General features: G+C 46.3%; 1 protein-coding gene across 1 annotated transcript in view; it reads left to right on the top strand.

Moving 5' to 3' along the window:
• Positions 1-552: 552 nt before the first annotated feature.
• Positions 553-25,465, top strand: part of DAB2IP (DAB2 interacting protein) — a 118,300-nt gene continuing 93,387 nt past the window's right edge. The window contains 2 exon segments of the mRNA XM_029960527.1: positions 553-656; positions 20,894-21,012. Of these exon segments, the coding sequence (XP_029816387.1) occupies positions 588-656; positions 20,894-21,012 (188 nt within the window). The 5' untranslated portion in view covers positions 553-587.

Raw genomic sequence — 25,465 nt, 5'->3', positions numbered from 1 at the left:
GTTGGGCATATTTATTAATTTTGCCTTTTCAGCCCCCTCCCTTCCTCGCTCCTGGGGAAGGAGGTGAGTATTCCTATCCTCATTTTATACTTTAGCAAATGCAGGATTTAATAATTTTTTCCTAGTTCCAAAGCAGTTACCTGAGAGAGGTAACTTAAGCATCCTGTGCCTCTAACCCCATTAGCAGCTTCCCTGAGGAGGATCAAATCCACAAGTGCACGAATCTGTACTTTGCATATAATTCCCGCTCAGCTCAATGCAGTTTCTGTTTACTCATCTGCAGACTGGAAATAATGATAATGCCAACCTGTCAGGCATTATCTGAAGCTTACAGTTGTATAAAAAATGCTAATAGTTGAAGGTGAAAGTCTTGCTGATGGAACATTGCTCCAGGCAGAAACAGGAGCAGAATCCTCGGGGTCGCCGTGTTGGCTCGTTTGCGAGGGCACCTCAAAGGGAGATGAGCCACGTTTTGTGGGGCCTGCTGGCATTGCTGGGCTGCTCCTGTGTTGCTGGGTTTGTGACTGTCCTTGTTCTGTGTTCCCTCCCCAGAGTCCCCCCCGGAGAGGTGCGGGCAGAGGCGCAGCATGCCCAGCGGGATCCCGGACAAGAACCCCACCATGGAACCCGCGGCCACGACGCCCTTCCGGGTCACGGTCAGTGCCACAGGACCTTAATGAGTGCCACAGGGCCTTAATGAGTGTTACAGGACCTTAATGAGTGCTACAGGATCTTAGAGAGTGTTACAGGATCCCAATGAGTGTCGTGGGGTTTTGCCACCAGGGAGAGGAACTTGCTCATCCCGAGAAAAGAGCTGCAGTGTTTCACTTGCAGTCAGACTGGTTGATGACTTACTTTTAAGTAACTGGGGTGGTGTTAGATACTCTTAGCAACTGTGACATATATCTTGGTTGACATTCAGGTCTTGTTGCTCTATCAGGAGCAGCTGTGGGTGAGTTGTTTCACTTGGGAGACCTTCCTGGAGAGGTTTCCTTGGTGAGTGCCAGTGCAGTGCACTCGTAGATGTAGTTACTGGCCTGCAGCTGCAGAGTGTCCTCATCCTCCTACAGAGGGAAACCCTCCTGTAGGAAAACCTGCCATCAGCTCCCAGGACACTGCCAAGCTGTGGTTCCCCAGAGCCTGGGATCCTCTCCCAGCAGGAGCCCAGAGGAGCCATTTGCTATTTGCCATGTCTTTCCATCCCTTTGCCCTGAGGTGCTCTGCTCATCCCTGATTTACTGTGTGTGAAGAATGGGAATTGTTTGGGAGTTGAAGGGAGCAACTCCACTGACAGGACTGACAGTGCTGCCAAAATCCAACAGGGCACAGGGGGTCTGGCTGCTCCGTGGGAAGGGCACTGTTGTGTCCCTTTTACAGCAACAAGGACCCAAGGAATGGGATCTGTTGGTGCTGAGCCCTGGCTCTGTTGCAGCCCAGCTCTGGAGCAGAGTGAGGAGTCTGAGCACAGGACTCCTCTCCCCACTCAGGAGTCTGGGCTGGCTCAGCTTTAGGAGACAGTCCCTGTCATCCTTGGGGACCAGCTCTGGAGTGAGTTAAAAGTCTTTGTTTCTCCTTTACTTGGAACATGCACAGTGGGTTTATCACTGATGTAAGTCCTCTCTCTAACTCCTGCAGACTTCTAGAGTGGATCACAGGGATTCTTACCCCAAGGGCTGTGTTATCTAACAAGTAATATCAAATCCAAGGAATGATTTAATTTAGGAGTACACCAAGCTGGCAGATGGAAGCACAGTGGTGAGATCAGAATAGATTTTTAAAAGTGGGCAACAAAGATGCAGCTGGGAGTGTTTGTGGAGGTTTTTTCCTAATGTATCTTCAGCCTGGACACATCTCTGGTTAATGCAACAGAATCTGGGGCTCTGTAACCAGCTGAAGTCACCACGTGCTTCTGGGTAACATTTAGGGTAACCTCAGGAATAGTAAAAGAGAAATCTAGGTAGGAATTTAAAAAGAATAAGTTCAAGCATAAAATATCCACAGCTGGAGGTGGATGCTCCCAGTAAGAGCCACAGCCAAGGCAATCAGCAGGTCCTGTTTTCAAGAGGAAATCATGGATAATCAGCTTGCACACAGGTATTTTTATTGAGAGAAGAGGCAAATGGCCTTGCAGGTGGTTTGCTCCAGACAGGTTTTCTCTGCAGGCCACACCTTCTTTACAGGCTCAGCTGCTGCACAACAAACCCAGGGAGGCAGAACCAGAATTTCAAAGGAAAGACAATGGTGCAATCTAAAAAAAAATCTGAGCACACCCAGTTCACCTGAGAACATTTGCACTGGTGAATGAGTCACGAGCAGCAGCTTGGACAAGGAGTTGATTTTAGTTCTATAAATTATGCCTTCCAACTATCAGAACCCATCTAGCTCAGTGAGTGAGTGTCTTTGGACCTTAAACAGCACACTACTTGGTGATGAAAAATGCAAAAGAAAAGATGGGAAAATGTGGATTCTTCACAAGACAGAGGATTTGGAAGTGTTTTTCCAAGTGTACTTTTAGTCAGGGGAAATAAAATGCTGTTTGTTCCTTTCCAATGGTGCATATCCTGCTTTTTTGGTTTTTTTTCAGAGAAGTTACTCCAGCTTTAAGCAGGTTATAGCCCTTGGGAGTGGAACACACGTGGGATGTGGTTGCTTTGAGCAGCTCTGTCTTCTGTGTGGGTTAAACAAGGGGAGTCATCACACAGGTGACACATGGCCTTTGTCTTCCCAGAATTAAAATCCACCATCACCTCATCTCTTTGCTGCTCAGCCCCAGGAATGCCACTGCATTAATATGAATGGTTCATTACTGCAGTTCTTAGGGCTGCCCAGATTCCAGCAGATGTCTGACTTAGGAAATACATTCTCCCTCCCCTCCCTTCATTAAGCAGAGGAACATTAGCAGTCAGTCCACTCCAGCCACGGGGAACAGTAATTAGTGCCTTAGTTTAGTGGGAATGGGATTATTACTTTGGAGCCTGCTGTTGTAGGTTTGGAGATTGTAAGTTTTTTCATATTTTACAGCTGATTGTTCTTCCCTGACATCTCCATCCTTCTGCTCTTGAGTCTCCAGGGGACTGGGAAGCTCAGAAGCCCTTGGGTTCAGCTGTTTTGACAGTGTTGAACTCTTCAGTTGCTTTCTTTCATTTCAAAACTAGGGTGGAAATTCAGGAACATCCCTTGGGAGCTCCCTTCCCCTACAGAAGTTTACCAGGCAAGTTACAGTTAATTGGGCATTGTGGTTTTGGAAAACAGGAGCTCATGGTAGTTTCTTGAATTATAGAATATAACCTTGAAATCAAGTCTTGAGATTCCTGTATCTTAATATGTGACCTGGCTGTTCTTACTCCTTCTACTGAAACAAAATTTTTAATTAAGCTTCTTAAACTTGAAAAAAAACCTTCCCTAGCCCCAGTTATGCTGTAAAATGATTGTTTCCCATGTAAATCCCTCAGTTAACTTCTGGGATAGCAGAGCTCTGCAGGATCTGAGGCAGGCAATGGATTCCAGACTAACCCAAGTGAACACTCCTGGGAGAGGTCCCTGCTCCTGCTCTGAGGAACAAGGGCAGTGCCCAGGTTTTAGTCTGTGAGTGGAGAACCAGGAGTGTGTTTCACATCCCATCTGTAGAAACAGTAGATCTGGTGTGTGTAGGTATAAAACTTAAACATAAGCAGGGAAATTCTGGATTTCTTGCATCACAAACACTCATGGAAGGACTGCCTGTCCTCACAGCCTGTGTGCAGGAGGCAGCTTTGGAGTTCAGTGGCCTTGTTGGAATCCTTTGTGCTCATCACCATCCTGCCCCTTGAACAGAGAGACCTAATTAAGGAGTGCTTCAGGAAAAGTCAATATATAAGGACAGGAAAAGAAAGGCAAAGCTTGACTTAGGATGAGATGTCAGTAAAAGTGTTTTCTGAGGCAGGGACCCAGAGTTGTCTCCACTGTCAGTGGACAACTGGCAGCAGCTGCTGATCTCAAGTGCTGGAGCCTCCTCTGTGCCCAAGGGAGGTGGGAAAGCCTTGGGTTGGCTGGAATTTGCCTTTCCAGGACTAGAGAGGAGCATTGAATCCAAACAGCCTGAGGTGTGACGTGGGCTAAACCCAAAAACTGTGTGGTATTTTATCCAGCCCAGGGGATGAGAAAGTCTGCTGGGTGCTAATGAAATCCTCTCACTGTGCCCACCTCGCAGGGAAATCACGAGCAGGGGGGGGTTGCTGAGGCTCCCTGAGTGAGGACTCTCTCCCATCCCATCAAGCACTGCCATCTATTGACTCCTTCTGTTAGAGCCAGGTTTATCTGGTTTTCTGGGAAAATATCCCAGGCCAAGCAAAGTCCAAATTGCCAAAGAACTTGTGCAGAAAGATTGGACCAAGTGATTGGATGAAGAAACCAGAATGATTCCTTGCTGTTACTCCACCTCACTGGCTGTGCAAGGACCCTCCTTCCAGAGGGAATCAATGTAAAGTGTACTCTGAATATTTTTAAAAGGTTTGAAAATGCCTCTCTGCCTTTCCCCCAGAGCTGTGTCTGAGGAAGCATCTGTATCCTGTCTTTTACTAGATAGGATTTAGGATTTCTTGTCTCCAGACCTTTAATCCTCAGTTCTGGTATCACCAGGACCATCAAAACCACTTCTGTGCTCCTTGTGGTTGAAGCCACATTGGCTACCAAAAAAAAACCCCTCAAACCAAAACACATGGCAGGTCTAAGCTACACAATCCAGGGAATTGTGTGAATTGGATTGGGAAGGAAACAATTCTCAGAGAAGTTTCAAAGGCCAAGCCCAGCACTGGACACACACTCTCCAGTGGTTCATTGTCAGCCAAGAGGATCATTTTCCCAGATTTTCCTCATTTTCCCATTATTATTTCCTTCATCACCTGCTTGGTGTCTGTGGTTCTGCACATGGGATGGGATGTCTTGGAGCAGGAGCTCTCCTTCATGGTCCACGTGTCGTTCCTCTGCTTTTCAGGATCTTTAATAATGCAGCATTTATAGTCACAGAGAAATGGGACATTTCTGAGGTGTTGGTTCTCCTCCTGCCTGGAACTGGCCTTGTTCTCCTGCAGTTTTCCTGCCTCTTTGGGCTGGCACACAGCTGGGTGTGCAGTGATACATCCTAAGCTACTCTCGTGGCATTCCTCCATCCATCCTGGGTTTAATCCTTGATAAATGAGGTATTAAATACTAATGGCAGTAAATGGAAACTCCTGGAGAGATGAAAGTGAGGAGCCCTTCTGCCATTCCTCTTCACTGAACATAATCCTAAATAATGGGATCCAAGTTCAAGCTGCTGTGGACAAGATATTGAAGGATTTTTTTTCCCAAGTTTTTGCCTGTCCATAAGACACACTATTTTCCATTTTAATTTTCTTCTTTTTTTTTCTGAAAACAGTCATGTAAATTATATTATAATGATTTGACTTTGGAGAATTTCTCCTCCTGTGTGATGTGGAGGGTGGAATGGCCCTTCCCTGGGTGTGATCACCCAGCTTTAATTGAAATGTAATTGTTTACCAAACCATTGCAGCTCGAGGGGAAAATTACTGTCATTTTGGGCTGTGGCTGCACACATTAAAGTGTCCCTTCCACAGGGCCTGGATTGAAGGAGAGCAGAAACGTTATCACCACTGATATATAAACATCAAACCATTATCATCAAACTGTCAACTGACTCGGGAGAACCAGTGGCAGTGGCAGCAAGAAATCTGGAAATGACTTGGAGAATGGATCTCAGTTCAGTCCCCACTTCAGGAACAGGACGTGCTTGGAAACTTTGGGCTTGTGAGCATTTTAGGGACTGGAAGAAAAGGAGGTCATTTGGAGTATTTGCAGTTATTTCCAGTCTCACTGGGGCTGTTTAGTGACAACTGGGAGGGCTGATCTTGCTGTCACATCCTTTTTTGTCAGGTGCACCAGCAGTCAGACTTTGTACCTTAAACATCTTTTTTGGTGCATTTCCAAGCTCTCCACAAAGGGGGTTTGTTCTCACCACCCTCCTTTCACAGCTGCAAAAACCGAGGGAGGGAAAACTTAAATAACTCTGATTTGCTCACGCACCAAAGCCCAGAAATGTGTCCTGAGCTGAAATTCTTCATTTCCAATTCCCAGCCCTGGTGTTAACCACGAGCTGAGCTACTCCTAATTACTCCTCTGAAATCCTCCTCAGTTTCAAGAGAATTACAGATTTTCCACCTTGATGCTGTAATGTAAAAATGAGGGAGTGGATTCCTGGCCTCCCCAGTCCTTGTTCCCAGGGCAGACATGCCTGGCTTCCTTCCTTTCTCTGCCAGCAGCCCATATTGTCAAATTTCTAATTGCTTGTTATTTAAATTAGAACCCTCTGTCTGATTTTTCTAAGTCATCTTATTAACATAAATCTGTGGGTATTTTTGTCCTTCAATTTTTGCTTGTACTTCACGAGACGTGGGATAAATTCTGGTTAAGGCATGAAAGATAAATTCTGTTTTAAAAAGGGGGATCTTTTTCCCCTACTCAGTGCTGCATACCACAGGGACTGGAAAATGAACCTGAAACTGTAAATATATGCTTAATTTGTTGGGTCTGACCTTGTGTATATTGAAATTTTTTTTAAGTAAACCTGGAATTTGCAGTTGGGGAGTGCTGGAAGCGTGGAAGGAGATAGGAGGGATTGTCAGATTTCAGCACAGAGCTGCAGTCAAACCACTGTGGATTTATTATGTGCATCAAGCAGGAGACAGGCCTGACAGGATAAAAGACATGGTGCTCTGACCTGCTTCACTGCAAAGGACTCAGCAAGGCAGGGTATGGATTTTTTCCCTTTTTGAACCGAGTGTGTTCCAGGGAGGTCTCTCTCTCAGCTGTCTGAAGGACAGTTCTACAGAAAGGAAGAGCATAAGGGCTCATCAACAGCTTAATTCACACTCTGAGGCCACTTTTCTTTCAAGGTATTGGTGATCCTGGTGTAGTTCCTGGGGGGTTTTGGCCTGCTTTTGATTGCTATCAGAGCGATGTGGTTGGGGCAGCAGAGGGTTCCACGGGGACAGTGGCCCTGGGGTGGGTGAGGAGGGGATGGGACATGACCTGGCTCAGCTCCCAAGGGTGAGGATCCACACAGAGCAGAGCCCCGTGTTTAGCTCTGAGAGGGAATGCTACAAATCCCTGAATTTCTGTGCCCCAACACCATCAAAAGTGTTCAGGACCGGGGAGAAACTCAGAGTTTGCTTCCTATGCAGGGCCTGGGCAGTGGATGAACAGGGAAGCTTGTGCTTCCAGGGAAGATAAAGTCAGATTCTGTTTAGTTCTCACGTGGGAAAGGGGGAAGCAAACACTTCAGCAAGTGTCTTGGCCCTGCAGTGGGGCTAAATTAGCACAATTCCAGTGATTTCCTTCAGCTGTTCCAGATGGTTGCACTTTCTCAGCCTCTGGGGACACTGGAGTGATTCCTCTGGGCTGTGTGAAACCCAGAGGCTCAGAGAAGGGCTCAGGGTCCCAAGGAGGCCAATGGCACAAAATCCTTGGGACTGGGGCAGAATCCTTGTGCAGGAAAGAGAAAGGAAGGAGGGAGAAAGCAGCTCTGAGCTCCCTGTCCCTGAGCAACCTTTTGTGGGAGAAACCCATGTTGTTCCCCTGATTTCCTGACCCTCCTCTTCAGATCCCTCCATCCCTCCCCTCCTGGGGAAGCAGTGTTGGGAGCCAGAGGAGAAATACCACCAGTTCCTGTGTGTTTTCATGGAGAGAGCCCATGGGAGGAATATTTAACATTTAGGCAGTAAGTAGGGCTAATAGGAAATGCTAATTCACTTTTCATTCTTTTGATCAGTGTATATTGAATGATAATTACAGTGATAGTACTTGGCACTTGTGTAGCACCTTTCATCTGGAGCTGTTAAAGTGTTCTGCCAATCTGAATGAATTCAGGCTTGCAGGCACTGTGGGGTTGCAATTTATCATAATGCCTTAAAATAAATGGGGAAACTAAGGCATGGGATGGTTAAATCCCTTTTCCCATCATTCAAAATCCACCTGGAACAGTTGGGGCTGTGCAGAAGTGCTACTGGTCATCTTGTAAGGAGCAAAACCAACTCATGGCATCATTTAAAATGGTAAGAATTATTGAAACTGGTCAGCTGAGTGACCTTTGCTCTTTAAAACGTATTTGTTTGGCATTTTTGTTGGTAATTTCACAGTTTGATACACACTCAGGTGCTCTGTTGGATTTTTATCTGTTGCAATTGTTTGAATTGCCCCCACAAAGACAGAGGAACAACCTCAGACTCTCACTGGATTTTTCAACAACATCCTTGGATCCATATAATTTCTTGAGAGACTTCCATGTCCAAAGGATGATTTGAACAGAAATGCTCATTTCAAAACTGCTGCAAGAAAAAAATCAGTAACATTTCAATCTCTTCCCTGGAAGCCCAAATGCAAACAGCCTGGACTAATTGATAGGCTGACTGGGGCTGACTGGTTTCCTTGCTGGGGAGTGAATGAAAGGCAGAAAATAAACAAACAAAAGCTTCAATTTGTTTAAACCTCCGGGCACTGAAAACTCTCAGGTTGCTGGTGGCACAGAGCAAAGAGGGCCATTAAAATATTCAACGTGACAGTGCCCCCTTTATTTGTTTCTGGGTCACAGATAAAGAATTGTCCTGCAGATATGAAAGGTGGGATAATAAACACATTCCATTCTCCCTCTTTCAGTGGCACTGACATTGTCCTTGCAGAGAACAAGTCAAACAGGGGAAGGTATTGTCTGAATCTCTTGGAGACCTTCAGTAGAGCAGGAGTGCCCATTTCATGAGGCCCTTCATCTCTGAACTTTGCCCATTTGGGAATTAGGGTTGCTTTAGCTCGTGGATATTAGGTGTTATCTGAAATAATAAATTCATTGCAGCGGAATTAACAGAAATGTGTGTCCTTGCCACAGTTCACCCTGAATAGTTATCAATACATTTCTACCAAGTGTTAAATTTGTTTCTGAGACATATCTTTTCTCACTTGGACTAAACACTTCTCCTTAATAGCCAAACTAGGCCATAATTTGGGCCATAATCTCTTGGACTTTCATTGTGGTAGATGGTTCACGTGGCACCTGAGTGCTTTGATAATAATTAGGGTGCTGTGACAGCAGATCATGTCAGGGGTGGCCATCCCAGCTGGAGGTGACCTTGTCTGTGTTGTTTGCCCCCATGGAAGTGTCTGACTTTGAACTTTAACAGCCATGGAAGAGCTCATGGCCCTTCCTCAGGAGCAGGGCTGCCGAGCTGGAGAATTTGGAGGATGTTTGGGAGGTTCCTTCTTCCCCTCCAACCCCAGCCTGGTGCTGCCTCACGTCAGGCTGTTTCTCCAGGTGGTGACACTGTTGTTCCAAACCAAGTGCAGCTCTTTGCAACAGCAGGTCTGATTCCCTGCTCCCGTGGTGATCCCGTGGGCTCAGGAGGCTGCAGTTCAGTAACTTCTGCCCGTGGCTCTGGGTGTGAGCACACGAGGTGGCACCACAGCGATTCCCGGAGACTTTTTTCAAACTTTGGTTGCCATGGAAACAAGATTCCCTTTCTCCTCCATGCTGTCACTTCTCCTCAGCGCTGCACTGTGATAAGCAATAGGCTGTGTTTGTCCTCCCCACACCCCTTTTTCCCAGGGAACAGGGATATTCAGGGCTCAGGCATCCAGGAGAATTAGAGAGGGAGCCGGGAAAGCCGCGCTGCCTTTCCTGAGCCGCTCAGGTGTTCCCAGGCCTGGCGCTCTGCCAGCAACTTTCTTGTCTTTATCTCCCTCCATAATTACAGTGGATCATATCTTCCCTGCAACGTTCTTCAAAGCACCAAGGAAATGAGCTCCAGAACTAATCATGTCTTTATTTCCTGAACGACTCCGTGTTCTCCGAGCGCGGTTCCGCGGGAGGGATTCACAGGGCTCAGCACGACCTGCCCTTGTCCCTGCTTTCGTTCCTGCCCCTTGCCAGATCAGATCCATGTAATTCCCGAGGGGTGACAGGCTGACCTGACTGCAGTGAGTGATCACATTCACTTTGCTTCACTTGAGCCAGCTCAAGGTTACTTTTACTTGATTTTTTACAAACAAGACGAGGGGTGATGGGGACAAGGTACTCCTGGAGAGGTGCTAATTAGACACAAGAGGGAAAACTGTCACAGGAAGACCAATCCATCACTGTAACAGTCTCCTCAGGGAAGAGGTGGGTTCCCCAGTGTTGGACACTCCTGAGGTTCAGCAGAACACGGGGCTGGCCCAGCTTGTCCTGACTGTGCTTTTGCCAGGAAAGGTTGGACCAGCTGGTCCTTGTACCTGCCTGTCAAATGGAGATTGTTTGAAGATTTACAAATAGTAATTCAGGTTTTCCTATTGTTAAGGGGTGGAGGAGGATCCCTTCATATACATTCCTAGGAAACAAGACCATGGTCCCACTGGTGTGGCCCTGGCTGGGCCTGAGGGGCAGCACCCTGGCCCTGCCTTCAACCTTCCTTGATAATCAGCAACTGAGTCAAAAGTAGTGAAGGAATAAGTGAGTGACACTCAAATCTGCCTGTTAGAGTTGAACTTTCCTGCTGGGTGACAAAATTCTGCTTTAAAGATAGTAAATCCACTGCTAATAATGAGGCAAGAAATAATCACTGCTAAGACCCAAAAATAGGATCTGTCACTTGCAATGTTTGTCTTATTATTTTGAGGGATAAACCAGCAACGAAACTTAATTTTTGCCTCCAGTTCTCAAAGGATATTCTTTTTGGTTTATATCTGAGTCTTTTAGGAAACAGAATTGTCACCTGTGCAGTTTCCTGCTGTCTCTCATCACCTTCTTCACCACCTCAATCCAAAGATCAGACGCCAGGTATGAGCTTAGGAGGAAAAGGAAAGGAGTAAAGGTGGAAAAAAACTAGCAGGGAGTAGTCCTGCCTTGGTTTTCATTCCTCTCTCAGCTTTCATACTCAAAAATTCTCTGATTTGTGTGTCCTGAGGGATGGAGAAACTCCTGTAAGTGTCACATGTGTGTTAGATTTATCCTTTCACCATAATTTTCCTCCTTTTTACCATTTTTCTAAACTCTCAGGTTGGGACAAATGAACTTCAGTATTTGCAGGATATCTGGGAAGTCAGGGAGGCAGACTGGGAAAAAATGCAGGACTGATGTGTCATCTGAATTCCAGTTGGTATTCCCCAACCTTTGCAAAAGGGAACATTTTCGTTTGATTGCAGCTGTAATTATTGCTGAATACAAATGTTCCAATTTGTGCTTCAGAATTGTGGGGAAAGTCTTTGGAGCCAAAAGAGCATCTGCCTGAAACATGAGTTTCATATTCGAGTGAGTAACTTTTACTGCAGAATTACACAATGAATCCCTCCATTCCAAAGATAATAATAATTTTTTATTCTAAACACATCATCTACCAACTGCTTTTTAAAATTTATTGGCCTGGCAGCTGGTTTTGTGGAAAATGTGTTACTTAAGAGCACACGAGATTTGTCAGTGAAAATGAAGCAGGTTGATGTTGATACCTTGCTGTAGACTTAAAGTTGGCCATCAATATTGTGGAAAACGGGGTTATCTCCTCCAATATTTGCTCTGCTCCAGAGGTTTCAGGTGGAAGTGAGCAGGAAGATGCCTGATGAGCAGATACAACCTGACATGCACGTGCTGCTCCAAGGCCATAAATCAAAGTAGGGAAAGCAGGGATAAAACACCCTCATGAAACACTTTGCTCTGTATCATTGCAAAGGTGGACTTTAAAAGAGCACAGTAATGTAAAGAGATTTATGGAGATGGTTTCTCATCTCCCCTGTGTGTTTATTGCTCATCCTGGAGAGCCCTGATACCTGTTTTACCAGGAGCAATGTCTTTGGATGGCAGGACTGCTGGCATAGGAATGAGCACTTGAGGAGTAATCCTGGCTTTGCAGCTTATCTGTGCATAGACAGTGTAGCAAATCTCTTGGACAGCTCTGCCTTCAAACTCATTTCCTCTGTGACCTGCCCAAAGCATCTCTCCTGACAGTGTTTCCTCCCTGCTCTCCCACCTCCACCTGCACACCCTGGTGTCCCCCTCCTCGGGAGCCACGTGAAACCTGGATGTGCCTCTGGAGTCTTTTCAAAGGCATCTTCTCCTGTCTGATACTGGGAAAGGAGATAATCTGCTTTATATGAAAAAATACCTTTTTTTTTCCCCTGAAATAGAAGGGCAGGTTGGTTTATCCCAGCTGTTCCTGGGCAGGTTTTGTAGCTGGTATAGAGGGACTGAGCACCGTGGCCAGTGACCCGCTGGGGCTGAAGTGCTGCCCTGCAGAAACTGTTCCAAGGTGCAGCTCCTGGGCTTTTTTAGCCCGTGGCAAAAGCACCAAAAGATCCTGGCTCAGGATGGCTCTTGCACTGAATCACCTGTCACAGCCAGCAGGACCTTTTGGACAGTTCCACTCCAGGACTTGAAATCTGAAGAACCTGCAGGTGTTTTCCCTTGGATACCCCCTATAAAGAATCTGATGGGAATGATAGAAACCATCCACCTTTGCAGAGTTTGGTTGCTTTTCATGCCTCAGTGGGCTCACCAAACATCCAAACAGACATTGCTACCATGTCCTAGAAACCTTATCTTCAGTTAAATCCCAGCTGTGTGTTGAAAGCAGGATGCCTGTAATGAATCACAGCTGATATGGAGTGTTTAAGTCATTGTTATGCTACAAAAAGTATTGTTGGCGTTTAAATTTATAGGAGCGTGAATAATTTTCTGTCAGCTGGGGATTACCCCTTTTAATTTAAAAAGCACTTGTTCTCTCCAGATCTGAATATTTGCCTGATTGGAATCTGTTGCTCTCCGTTGTAAAATGGATCTCCTGTGTCACCAGTGTGGGGGGGACTGAACGTGGAACCCACTGCACTTACTGAAAGGCAAACACTTAAAACTATGTAATAAACAATGAAAGGATTTGTTTTCAAAGTGCTGAGTAATGGTTTAGCTGTGGATCTGCTGGATCTGGAGGAGACTTTGAGGAGGGACAGTTCATCCCCACCAAAAACATGCTGGGCTTCCCTGCATGATATGATAAAGGCAAACGGAGTCTCAACAACCCTGGCGTGCTGTCAGGTGGTTTTGGTGTTCCCCCCTCCTTCCTGGCTGGATGAAACTCAATCTCCAAAGCTTCCATGAAGCCCAACTTGCTTTAACCATCAAGGTTAAATGCCTTATTTTTCTTTGTCATAAATAACAGTATGAATGACTCTCTCCTAGAGGCCGTAGATGTTGGGATGTTCCCTCAGGTTTTCCTTGATGATCCAAGGAGAAGCAGAGGCTTGGGATGACCACAAGTCTGGTTTCAGGAGCTGGAAAACATCTCCTGCAAGGTGTCACCTGGTCTGTTCCCCTTTGTGAGGCTGGCACTGCCCTGGAGGTGCTCTGCTCCTGGCAGGATTGTCTCCCTAAAGACAAAGGAATTTTGTGGAAGGACAGTTTGTCCTCTGGGTTGGGTGACTCCACTGTGCCAGTTAAATAAGGAAACTGTTCCACCCCACTGAAATCCTTCCTCAGGTGCCATCCTTGCCATCCTGGCTGTTCCCAGCCCTGCTTTCCCTGGGTGAATCCCTGGCTTTGCTCCTCAGGGTTCCCTGCATTCTCCCCGTGTCTCTGTTTCCACATCGCTCATCCCTGATCGCTCAATTACCCTTCTCTGCCTTCCAAAGGAATATTTATCTGTCTTGTTTGGATATGAAATGTTGACAGTCTGATAATTATGGAGCTGTGAACAAATAATCCAGAGTAGTGTGGGTTTGTTTGAGCAGGAGAACAAAAGAATCCAGGTGATCCCTGAATAACAATGGCAGTTGAACTGGGTTGTCTTCCAGATTCTCCCTGGCAGTGTCATTCCTTCATTTGGACTTGATTAATGTCCCAGCTGTTCCCTGTCCATGTTCCATGCAAGTCATCAGTGATATCTGGAGAATCCAGACCGAGCTTTCCTCAGGTTTCCATGGTTTTCTCATAAGCCCTTGGCTTGCCTGAAGTTTTTACAGTTCTCTTGGTCAGGGTGAGCTGGCTGAGAGTGAGTGTTCCACAGGCTGAGAGAGGGATCTTCCCCTGGTAGAAAAGAGCAGAAAAGGAACAGAGGGAAGTTCTGTAAAGAATCATTCAGCTGGGTATCAGGGAAAATGTCCTGAGTGATGCACGGCTCTGAGAGCTGCCAGTCCATGGAATTCTTTCTCCAGGGCAGTGGGAGAAGATCCCATGACTGAGACAGTTTCAACAAGATAGGTAAAATCCTTACAAAAACAGAGCTTGGGCAGCAATCCTTTATTGGCCAGAGATTGAGAAGTGTTGAATGTGTTTGGTGTTGGTCCTTCACTCTGGGATTCGCTGATTTTCACAGGGACAAGATTTACCATATCCATAATTAACCCTCAGGGCCTCTCAACTGATGTAATTCCAGCTCTGCTGACCTGGACAGGCCCACACTGTCCCTTTGGTGACCTGGGGGACGTGGGTGCATCTTCATCTGATTTTTCCAGTGGCCTGAGCCGAGTGTTTCCAATGACACTGCACATTTGATTAATGTCTGGCAGTCCAGGGCAGTGTTGCTAAGCAGCACTTCCAACATGAGCTGTTCCTCACATTCCAGGGCTGCTTCATGGCCTGGCTCCCAGACAGGCCCTCTCATGATCCCAAGTGCTGTGTCTCCATGTTTACCCTTTAACTCCAGATGCCAGAGCACAGGTCTGACCACAGTGTGTGGAGTGGCAGGGCTGGAGTTTCCATTGCCAGTTATCACTGGACACTCAGTGGTTTTGCAGCTGGTTTGTCATTCTTTTGGGTTTTATCCTAATTCCAAGACACTTACATATAGAGGGGATTTCCTTATCCCTACAGAATAATGTTTTAGGGAAACATCAGTCAGAGCAAGCAGTGATTCCTTGCTTTTACAGATGCCAGGAGAGGTTTAGATTAGATAACAGGAAAATTTTTTCATGGAAAGGATTGGCAAGCATTGGAACGGGGTGCCCAGGGAAGTGGTAGAGTCAACATCCCTGGAAGTGTTAAAAAAATGTGTGGATGTGGCATTTAAGGACAAGGTTTAGTGGTGAACATGATGGTGGGGCTGGGTTGATGGTTGGACTTGGTCTTAAAGGTCTTTTCCAACCTTGACAATTCCATGATTCTGTGATCTGTCCCTGGGGGCTCCCAGGGTGACTGGGAATGATCCTGAGATTCATCAAGTGAAATGGAGAAAGAGAAGCTGAGGGATTTTTCACCCACTTGAACAAAGTTATGGGTTCGGCCTCCCCTAAACAGAGGGAGGATTCGTGTCCATCTCTGGGTGCATTTCTAGGGCCAGAGATAACAAGCCAGTGTGGTTTTCCTTTGAAGTTCCCATCTCTCCTACTCCTCAGACTTCTGGAGGCTGTTGCTCTCCTTTGTCCTTCCCCTGGGATTCCCTGGGTGGGTCTGATTGACCAGAGCAAGCTGGGCTTTGTCGTGGAAACAGAATTTGCCTTTGTTGGTCGATAAACTCACAAGAATATAATTGCCTGAGGTTAACTCTGCAAAATTCTCTTAAATTTGGGAGTGGCTTCACCTTCAGTGCTGACACTCTCCTGCCTACCATGTGCCCAAATTCAAAACAGACCCTGTGCAGGCAACATATCCTAGAAATGCACATTTTGGGGAAGGGAATTCCAGAGGGGCCATCTGCTCACTCAGCTCCTGAACAGAGCCCTTCAGCAACCCTGGCAGGAGCAGAACTGCATGGTAGGAGAGCAACTGAGAACTCCAAAGTCCAGATCAGAAGAGTCCAGATCAGACAGAAATGAGTGGTATCTGAAGTGTCTGAGAGGCTGCAGACACTTCCAGCCCGTGCCTCTTACACTGAACAGATGAAAAATATTTGATCCATAGAGGTCAAAGCTGTACAGAAATTCCCTTCCTTCCCTGATTCAGAGCCAGGAGACCACTCAGGGTGTTCCTGCTGTTCTTGGGCTTCTTCCTAAACTCCCCCTCAGTGTTTTGTTGTTCTGGGCATTCCTGGTGTAGCTTCCTGCAGTCGTGTTCTCCAAAGGGAAGAGTAGAAATGTGGACTTAGGTGTCTTTACCTGGTAACAAACAGTATCAGATACTGCCCAAAACAGGTTTCTCTTTTATTTTGAAAGCTAAGACTAACACTGGTAATTGTAGAAATGGGTAAACTCCCCTTTTTTGGTAAATTTATGGCTGTAATAGGATGCTTAGTGTTGGCACAGCTCTGCTTGGTTCACAAATGAAAGTACTAATTATCCATTCAGTGGAGCCTCAATAAAAGGGTATTTCCACACGCTGTGCAAGAGCAGAAAAAAAACACCCCAAACCTAATGTCAGAATTAAATTAAGTTTAATATAAAAAAAAATTAAGATTCTAAAGCTCAGAATAAGGACACGTCTGGTGGAAAGGATTTACTCCCAATTTCATACCTATAAGCTTGTCCCTGATACACCAGGAGACATGGACACCCAGTATGAAAAGCTGCATTACACATTTGTGCTCCCAGCAAGAACTTATTTATGGCAGTTCCCTCATTATGAGTGGTGAAAAAATGTCTGATGTCCTCTCATGTCCTCTGGAGTCGAGCTTTGCTTGATCTAAAACAAAAAGATGTGGAGGAACTATAAAAATAACCCCATCTGTTCACTGGTTCTTGTGATCTGTCTTTGTGGTGGTTATTCTGTGTGGGTTTGGGATGAGAGCAGAAGGCAGGATTGTGTCTCAGTTCCAGTCACACCAGTCACACCAGTGCTCTCCCAGTGCCCAGCTCAGACCCTCACACTTCACCCCCCGTGTGCTTGCCCAGCCCTGCTCCCCGTTTTCCTGGCTTGGAAAACGCAGAGAGCTGCCAGGACTCTTCCAAAGAAAGCTGCTGGTGATGCACCCAGCTTGATTTATTGATATATCATTTTTAAAATTCCATCTCCATTGTGTTTCCATGGTGCTGAATTTTTACCTTTATAACTTTATCCTGTGGGTTCACCGCGAGTGAACATTATTGGTGTGGGAGTCAGTTCCAGACACGAGATTTGCATCATTGCTTTCTGTTTAATAAAACAGGAGCTCAGGATTTTGCTGTCATTAACACTCTGCTCAGTTTTTCCCCCCTCCCTTTTTCTCTCTTCTCTCTAGTTGTTTTTTTTCTTGCTGCCCCAGGGTGTGTGGAATCACACAGTCCCTGCGTCTCAAAGGCATATGGTGCTGATGGGTTTGCACATATGCTTTAAAAAGTATTATAATATTAAAAATATTCAAACATTAGAATATAAGATTATTTCCAGCTTCTGGGGCAATTGGAAATGCCAAATTTGATAAGGAAGAGGAATTAAAATGAGAGTTGTACCTTCCTGCACCTACAGTGAGACGGTGGCGCCGGGTGTTGGGTTTGTCAGACTGTAAGAAAAGAGCCCAAATCACAACAGACTTAATTGTGCTGTTTTGAATTGTGTCGTCCTGTTTGAGCTGGAGGTGCTGTGGTTGTGATTAAGCTGTTCCTCCAAAGGATTTGTTTTGTTTCCTTCTGCCTTCATTCTTTGTGTCTTATTATAACTTCAGTCAGCTCTTGTGATTAGAGCGATTGTACTCCGGGCTTGAAGATGTCAGAGGCAAAACAGCAGAAACAAAGCGAGGAAAGCAAGGCCTTAAAAGGTGAAATCACTGCTCAGTGCAAGCTCTGGGTGCTGCCAGGGGAGCAGTGGCTGCCCCATCCCTGGAATCCAAGGCAGGTTGGATGGGGTTGGGAGCAACCTGGGCTAGTGGAAGGTGTCCCTGCCCATGACAGGGGTGGCACTAAATGAACTTTAAGGTCCCTTCCAACCCAAACCAGTCTGTGATTCCATGATTCCTGCTTTTTTCTCACCAGGCTTGATGAGCTGTGTGTGCCACACTCCTCTGGGGGCTCCCATGGATTGCATGGGGCCACACTCCTGACCACAGTGGTCGTCTCTAAAGACCCTAAAATATCTCCATAGCTAGAGATGAATTTATGTGGCTTGTACCTCTGTAATATTTCAAAGGCTATTTTGTGATTTACTGTATCTGAAGGGATTTGGGGCTCTGCAAGTTTCTGTTTATTATCATTTCATACAGACTATTAACTTCTGAATGAAACCTTTCTCAGTTAGTGGCTTAATCTTTGCTAAGATATTTTTACGGGTGGTAAATGCTGCCCACACACAGAAGACACAATCCTGCCCTAGACAGCTCTCAATAGAAACTTAAAAGTGTATCAAGAACATGTAATACAAAGGGCAATGCTTTAATTACCAGAACTCCCAAGAATGCAGCTGGGCTAGAGGAGGAGGCAATGCTCAGAGGCTGGGATTAGCCTTGTTTGTCTGGAGATCAGAATCAAATGTTGTTTAAAGTCCTACATGGAGAAGAAATGGATGATGTCCTTATGATCTCACCAGGAAAGCTCGGCGGTCACACCCCGGGTCGGATTCTCTCTCTCTTGTGTTTCCACAGATTAATTCCTCTCTCTTTTTTCCTTACTCCATCTGAAAATTACAGAAGGTAGTAATTCACACATTAGGCTTTCTGATCTCTGGTGTGCACTGTGGAGGTGCAAAGTATTGCTACAGCAGCATAATTTATCAGCATTAAAATTTCTGACATCTCATTCTCCCAAAGAAGATGGCAATGAAAATGGAAAATGGCTCAGTGTGTTCTCCTTCTGGTGGCAATGAATGTAAAAACAATGGGAAACAGAAGGAAAGTAATGTCTTACTGCAACCCTAAATTCTAATTTCCAAATCCTGCACGAACCATGTAACAGTTGTCAAGATGTGAAGCACAGGATGGAGGAAGGAGGCTGTCAGCATTTGCTGCAGAAAGCATTTGGGTTTGTCCTTAGCAATTCCCTGTCCACAGCTCAGAGCTATTCCTGGCCTGAAGAAGTGGCTTGATTACTCGAGGACATATTTGTGGGTGGGGTGGCAGTGATTAAGGGACACCAGTCTCTCACTTCTGGGCCAAAACCTGCTCACCAGTGGCATTCAGGGAAATATCGCATGACCGGCCAGTTGTGTGGGTTTGATTTTTCCTTCACAGCAAATATTGGCTGGTGTCCATAGCAGAGAGCCTGACCCAGCCAGAGGAACGAGAGCATGAAGGGTTGATATGATGAGTATGAGGCTGATAGCACGTTGATATGATGAGTATGAGGCTGATAGCACGTTGATATGATGAGTATGAGGCTGATAGCACGTTGATACAATGAGTAGGAGGCTGGCTGGGGTCTGAGTACTGAGGGAAATATCTTAACAATGCTCTAGATAATGCAAATCCTCGAGTTCACTGTTTCACAGTCGTGCTGCTCTGTACTATAAAAACCCTCTGAAGGTATTTCTCACGGCCAGAACACCTTTGAAAAGGCCTTTGTTGGCTCAGGCGTTGGCTTTGTGCGAGATGACAAAATGTACAACCCGATGGGCTGTGTTATACACCTTGTGCTGTTCCAGTCATGCAAACAGCTCCCAGAGAAACATTCAGTGCCCATGAATGCCTGTTAACATACCTGGCTTGTAAGTAAAGTGGCACTTAATAAATGTGAGACACCTTTGGCTATCAAGATGCTTCAGATTCTTGGTGCGCTTACAAACAGGAAAGTCACTTCCACAACAAGAGCTGTGCAGAGCTCCGGGGAGATTGTCTGACTTGAGAAAGACATAATGTGAGCCATGAATATCCTGAGGGGTGGGGAAGGAGTGTTTAAATGGCACAAACAAATGATAGGCTGGATGGAAGTTAGACTGTGATTATCTTCCTGCAAGATGTATAAAGGGTATTCATTTGTAAAAGGGAGCTGCTAGGGATCCATTCGAGGCTCCTGCCTGGAGCAGAGGGTGTGCTGTGGGCACCTCTGGGATGCTGGTATGGTACCCAGTGGAAGGACACCTGTTCTTCTCACATTTCCTTCCTTATACATTTCAAAATCTGTGCTTAATCCAGTGGATATCTTCCCCTTTTCCTGAGGATGAGGGAAGAGAAGTGGCGGGTGCAGAACCTCGGGCTCTGCAGGGATTTGCTGAGGTGTTGGTGTGGAGCTGATTTATTTCTTTAGTATGATGGTCTGTAAAAGGAACACTCCTTCAGGCTTCACCCCAAAATCCTGGTTTCTCTTTAAAATGCTCCCTGACTTTCTCTGGCCAACGTGCTTGACCCCCTCTAAGCCAACCCTCCCACGCTGTAAAGGCCGGCCAGTACAGTAGTGTTATACTTTTATTACCTTATTTAGCAGAGAGATTAAATGTAATGTTCAGATTATGTAGGACATTAACTCCTAACAATAAGCAAATAACACATTAGAAGCTTTGCTATTAAAACGTTTAGTGCTGGCTTTGCTGTGGAGCACTCCAGGAGCCGTGACTTATGTTCCGGGCGGGAGGAGGCAGGAGGAGAAGGAGCTGTACGTTCAAGCCAGGGTCTCTTTCTCCTCTAAAGGTGGTGCCTGTAGCCCTGAGGTCTGGCCAGGCTTTAGGGGAGATCTGTCCATGTAACTGAGACACCCGAGCCATGGCTGCCAACCCGGGGGGCTCCGAGCAGGTAACGGAGCTCTCGCCCGTCTCCCGGTGCGTGGGTGGCGTCTGGGATGGGGCGGCCGGAGCCCCCGGTCCAGCCTCTCCTCCGCCAGGAGCAGTGATGGGATGTGCTAGTCTTGTCTTTCAGACAGTATTTTTATGTGAGCTGATGGTTGCCAGGGCAACGGAGGCTTCGGGGAGTCTCGCGCCGCCGCAGCGCCCCGGCCTCGGGAGCGCCGGGAGCAGATGTTGGCGGGGAGCTGAGGCAGCGCCGCCGCCACCGCTCCTGCGCGGCCGGGAGGACACCCCGCCGCCGCCCCGCTCCCCGTCCCCTGCCCTGCCGTAATCCAGTGTTCTTGTCTCACCCCACAGGGGTTCCTCAGCCGCCGGCTTAAAGGCTCCATCAAAAGGACAAAGAGCCAACCGAAGCTCGACAGGAACAGCAGCTTCCGGCACATCTTACCTGGGTTCAGGAGTGTGGACCATGAAAGGTAGGGGGACGCGTCGTGGGGGGGTGTGGGACACAAGGAGGAGATTGATTTTTCCAGCTCTCGTTAATATCTTGCTTATCTGATTCAGAGCAGGGGCCACATCCCTGATGGAAGTAGACTTGGTTTAATTGCAGGAGGGGTAGTTTTAATTTGTCGGTGAGGACATGGTGCAAGCCCTCCCTGTTCAGGTTAAATACCAGGTGCAGAGCAGCCTGACTGCTCTGCTTTCTCTTCCCCAATAAATCCTAACTTGATGCACCAGCGTATAAATAGCCCAAGATGCAGCAGCCAGAGCTGCTGCAGGTGAGGGAGGGAGGGCAGGGATGCTCCCGCACCGGACTGCACCGAGCACAGCTGGGTTACACACGGAATGAACAATAACACAGGGCAGGAACAACCATAATCTCCCCAAATCCCTCTCTCCCCCCTCACACCCGTTCCTCCAGCACTGCCCTTGTCTGTTGTTGTTACATGGACATGGATTCTCGGCGTGTGGCCGGAGCTGCTGTTCCTGCCTGAGCCATGACAGGAGCTCAGCCCGGGATTGCGTCGCAGGGAACGTGCAGATGGGGCTGATAAAGCATTTGACATGGGCTGGCCGGTGTTGGAGCAAATTGTAAGCAAAATGAAAAAGAAATGAGACCTTGGGTTTATTCTTCAGCTGGTTAGAAAGTGTAGAGCTCTTCAGTGGGTTTCTGTGTGTTCCTGCAGGTGTGGGTTTCTGTCTGTGTGTTCATCAGACAGGCATGGTTGAGGGAAATTTATGTGTAAATTCAGATGCAGATCAAGGTCGTGGTTGGGTGAGACAGATTCCATTACCAGCCACGGAAACAAACTAGTGCTTTGCTTCCAAAAGGAAGATCTTTCACCCTTACATGAATCATTTTGGGGAATGACAGAGATATTGAAGTGCCAGGAAAAGTCTGTGTGACAATGACGCCAGATTGGCCATACCCTGATGTAACCAGTTCCTAGCAGGGACATTTTATCATACCAGGATTGTACTTTAGACCCAGTGAGTAAATGCTTCACTTTTAAAAGCAGTGACAACTTTGTTTTAACCATACTCATTCATTGGAGGGGGGTGTGAGCTTCTGAAACCCACAAACAACAATTTGGACAAAAACCAGTCTGGATTCTTCCTTACCCGACCTATTGCTTTTTCCTTTTGAATTCTGCAAGTGAAAGGGTTGTGCTGGTTAGTGCAGAGTGAGATCTCAGGGGTTACTGTCTGGGAAGACAGAGTTGGTTTGATTCCCGTGCTGCAGTTTTCCCAAATGCTCGAAGTAGGGCACTGTGTTCCAGAGGGAGGCGAGTGGAGCCGGGCTTCTCCCGGGAATCTGCCTGCGGTGCTGCTGCCTCGCTCAGAGAACAGGCAAATTAGGCAACGTTTTCTTTCTACCTGGATGGGTTTTGTTTCATTCAGTGATTTGGCAGGGTAGGACCTGGGAATTAACTGTTCTGGCCAGCCCTGCAGCCAAAGCCATTTTCCCAAATTAAGCCATGTAATTTCCCTGCCCTCCCAGCACAAGAGCCCGGAGCTGGCTGGGCTTTGGGAGAGCCAGATGTGCTGCAACTTCTCCTCACAGAGATTCAGGGACTGCTGTAGTGTATTTTCAGTGGAGAGATTCAAAGGTGGCTTAGAGGAGAGGTGGCATTTGGCAGCCTCGAATAACACTCAAGGATTTGCTTGCATGGGTATGAAAAGCTGCATATGAATGATCCCTTCATCATCCCTGGGATTACACCTTCTGTTAGGCAGGTATCACTCAAAAAAGCATTTCATCTGTGGTCCCCAGACATGCCCTGAGCTGGAGGACAGTGAGACAGGGGGTTTGACAGCAGGCTCTTGGTCCCTGGCTGACACAGCGGTGTCAGACCTGTCAGGTGAGCGGGAATGCTCTGCAGGAGAGCTCGGCCTGAGGGACTGTTGCTCTCAGAGAGGTGAAAGAAAAGCAGCACCTGGGCCTCCCAGTCATGCAGGGAGGTTTGGGTTCCAAAAGATAATTTTATCTTCCTGAACATTCCCATCCCATTGTGTATGAACAATGTATAGAAAAGGACTGGAGTCTCTCAGATCCCTCCCGAGCATTTTCTGCTGTGCTTGTCTCGCTCGTAATCCAAGAACTGTTTCAAAGAAGCATCTGCTATTGGAATATTTGCCTCTTAAATATTTGATTCTTGACTCCATCTTGTATCCAAGCTGATTGTTCCTGAGCCACTCCTTTGCTCATGGAAGTCACCATTATAACACTGTTCTGTTCTGGAGCTTTGGTCCAATCTTTGCGGGAGATGCCATTGGAAAAATGAATAGTGCAGTAAATGCAGTCACAACACTCCAGGCTGAAATATTGAGCTACAGTAGATCATAAATGCTTCTGTTACTTGGCTTCTGTGTATCTGAATTGGGACTGTTCCTGCCTCTTAGTTTCTTTATTTTTCCTTTCCTTGCACGTCCTGTTTCTCCTGCAGATGTGTGTGAATATATGAAGTGTATGAACTGTGCACATGCATGTTCAGACAGATAATTAGGTGGATGTGGCTTGTGTGTGGAGCAGAGGATATAAACAAACATATCTATGCTTTTTATCCTGTGTTTGATTAATGCATGCATTTAAATACATCCTGCCAATTTAAAATGGAAAATTATTACCTCCTGGAGTAGTGAGACAGTTGTACAGGGTGAGGAAAACAAGGAAATAACAGTAAACATTGGAAAAGTCACAGGATGCCTCAGTGGCATCAGCTCACACCACGGTCTGTGTGTGTGTGTTCGGAGCCACTGTGAGAAGCCTGGTTTAGTAAAACCTTGGCCAAATATTTTTTTCTCCCTAAAGAACATCTGAGGAATTGCTCAAAGTGTTGTGTTGAAAAAAAAATACCCTGGTTATAGTCAGCAGAGCTTATGCTTGTAGAAAAAACATGGTTGTTTCTCGTGGCATTGGGTTTTAACGTTGACTGAGAAGAAAAAAAAGCTGGAATAAGGGTTTGCTCTTCACTAAATTACTGTGGGGTTCACAGGGATGTGGTTGGCCAAATTTTGCCAGTCTTGTGCATACTGGTTTTTTTTCTAAGACTTCTGTTACAGTAACAGCAATAAAATTATTGATTGGGAATAAAAGAAGCAAAATCAGAGCAAGTGTAACTCACATTCTGTGTGAGAGATGCATTAATCTGGTACAGTCGGAGTATGTAAATGTGAGATCTAAGGGAGGATTGTGAAATGAGTGCTCCTTTCAATTTTCTGGCTGGTCACATTGCTTGTTAGAGCTAAAAAGGGTTCCAAAAAGTGGCTTTTCTGCTAACAACGTCTCCTGCCTCCTGATTTATTGCAGCAGCTCACCAAGTTTTTATCATGGAACACTGAATGTTTGGCTTTGCAGTGGCCTCTGGAATCATCCACAAATCAAGCATTTGGCAGATGGATTTTTCTTAATTGGATCCACATTTCTCCTAACAAAATTTGTGATGGAGAAAATTTCTGATTTGGACACGGGGCACAGGGAGCAGAGCCAGGGAACCGAGAGAAGGTTCTTCTGCTCCAGTTGTTAACTGGTGGTGCTGCATTTGGGACTGTTTGCTTGTGGTGGCAAAGGTGATTTTGCACAAATACCTTCAGACTGTCCTGACTTGGTGGAAAATGGGTACTCTGGGGAACTCCGTGTTCTACTGGAATCTCTGAGTTGGTTGTTCCTGGGCACACTTTGCCTCAGTGCACCTAGAATTCATTTCATGCTCAGGGACTCTGGATTACCAACATTTGTGATTATTTTGCAAGGGTTTTTTTTTTCTATAATTCCAGGAGATAACATTCTATTTAAGCTTTTATTGGCACTACAAAAGCCTGAGCATATGGTTGATTGTTAAATGAGCCTCAGCCTTGGAAGGGGTACAGCCCTGCATTAATAACAGACTTGCACTACTGAGACTTCCTCTTTAAACTGCTTTTTGTCTTTAGCCCATCCAAAATTTTTGCTTATAACCCACAGAGGGAAGAGGAACTGTACAAGTCACGTGCTGCAGCACATTTCATTCCTGATGTACTGATGTAGTGCCCGTGCTGCTGTCAGGGTTTTCCATGTGCTCAAAGCTTGTTTGGGTGCATCCTGCAGCAAACTTAGTCTTGGAGCTCTTTGAGATCTAATTATCACTTGTTTATTCCCAACAAACCTGATATGCCAAATATTTTTAGGCATGATGGAATTGGTGAAGTTTGATGAGAATATGGTGAGTGCTGCATGACGAAGGATGGAGTTGCTCTATTTTCTTTGGAATTGGAAAGAGGAATGACTCATTCTGCAGAACTAGGGCACTGGCAGACCCCAGAATGCATGAAGGGCTTTTAGATCTGTGTGAAGTAGTACTGGAGAGCTGCTTCCTCTTCTGGCTCCTTGTTTAGATGGCATTATCCAGGGAATCTTTCTGAGCAGGAACACTTGTACAAGTAGGGACC

The sequence above is a fragment of the Manacus vitellinus genome, unplaced genomic scaffold (assembly GCF_001715985.3).
Source record: "Manacus vitellinus isolate BGI_N305 unplaced genomic scaffold, ASM171598v3 scaffold_27_pilon, whole genome shotgun sequence".
NCBI lineage: Eukaryota > Metazoa > Chordata > Aves > Passeriformes > Pipridae > Manacus > Manacus vitellinus.
The sequence above is the reverse complement of the archived record's forward strand: the minus strand, read 5'-3'. Positions and strand labels throughout refer to the sequence as shown.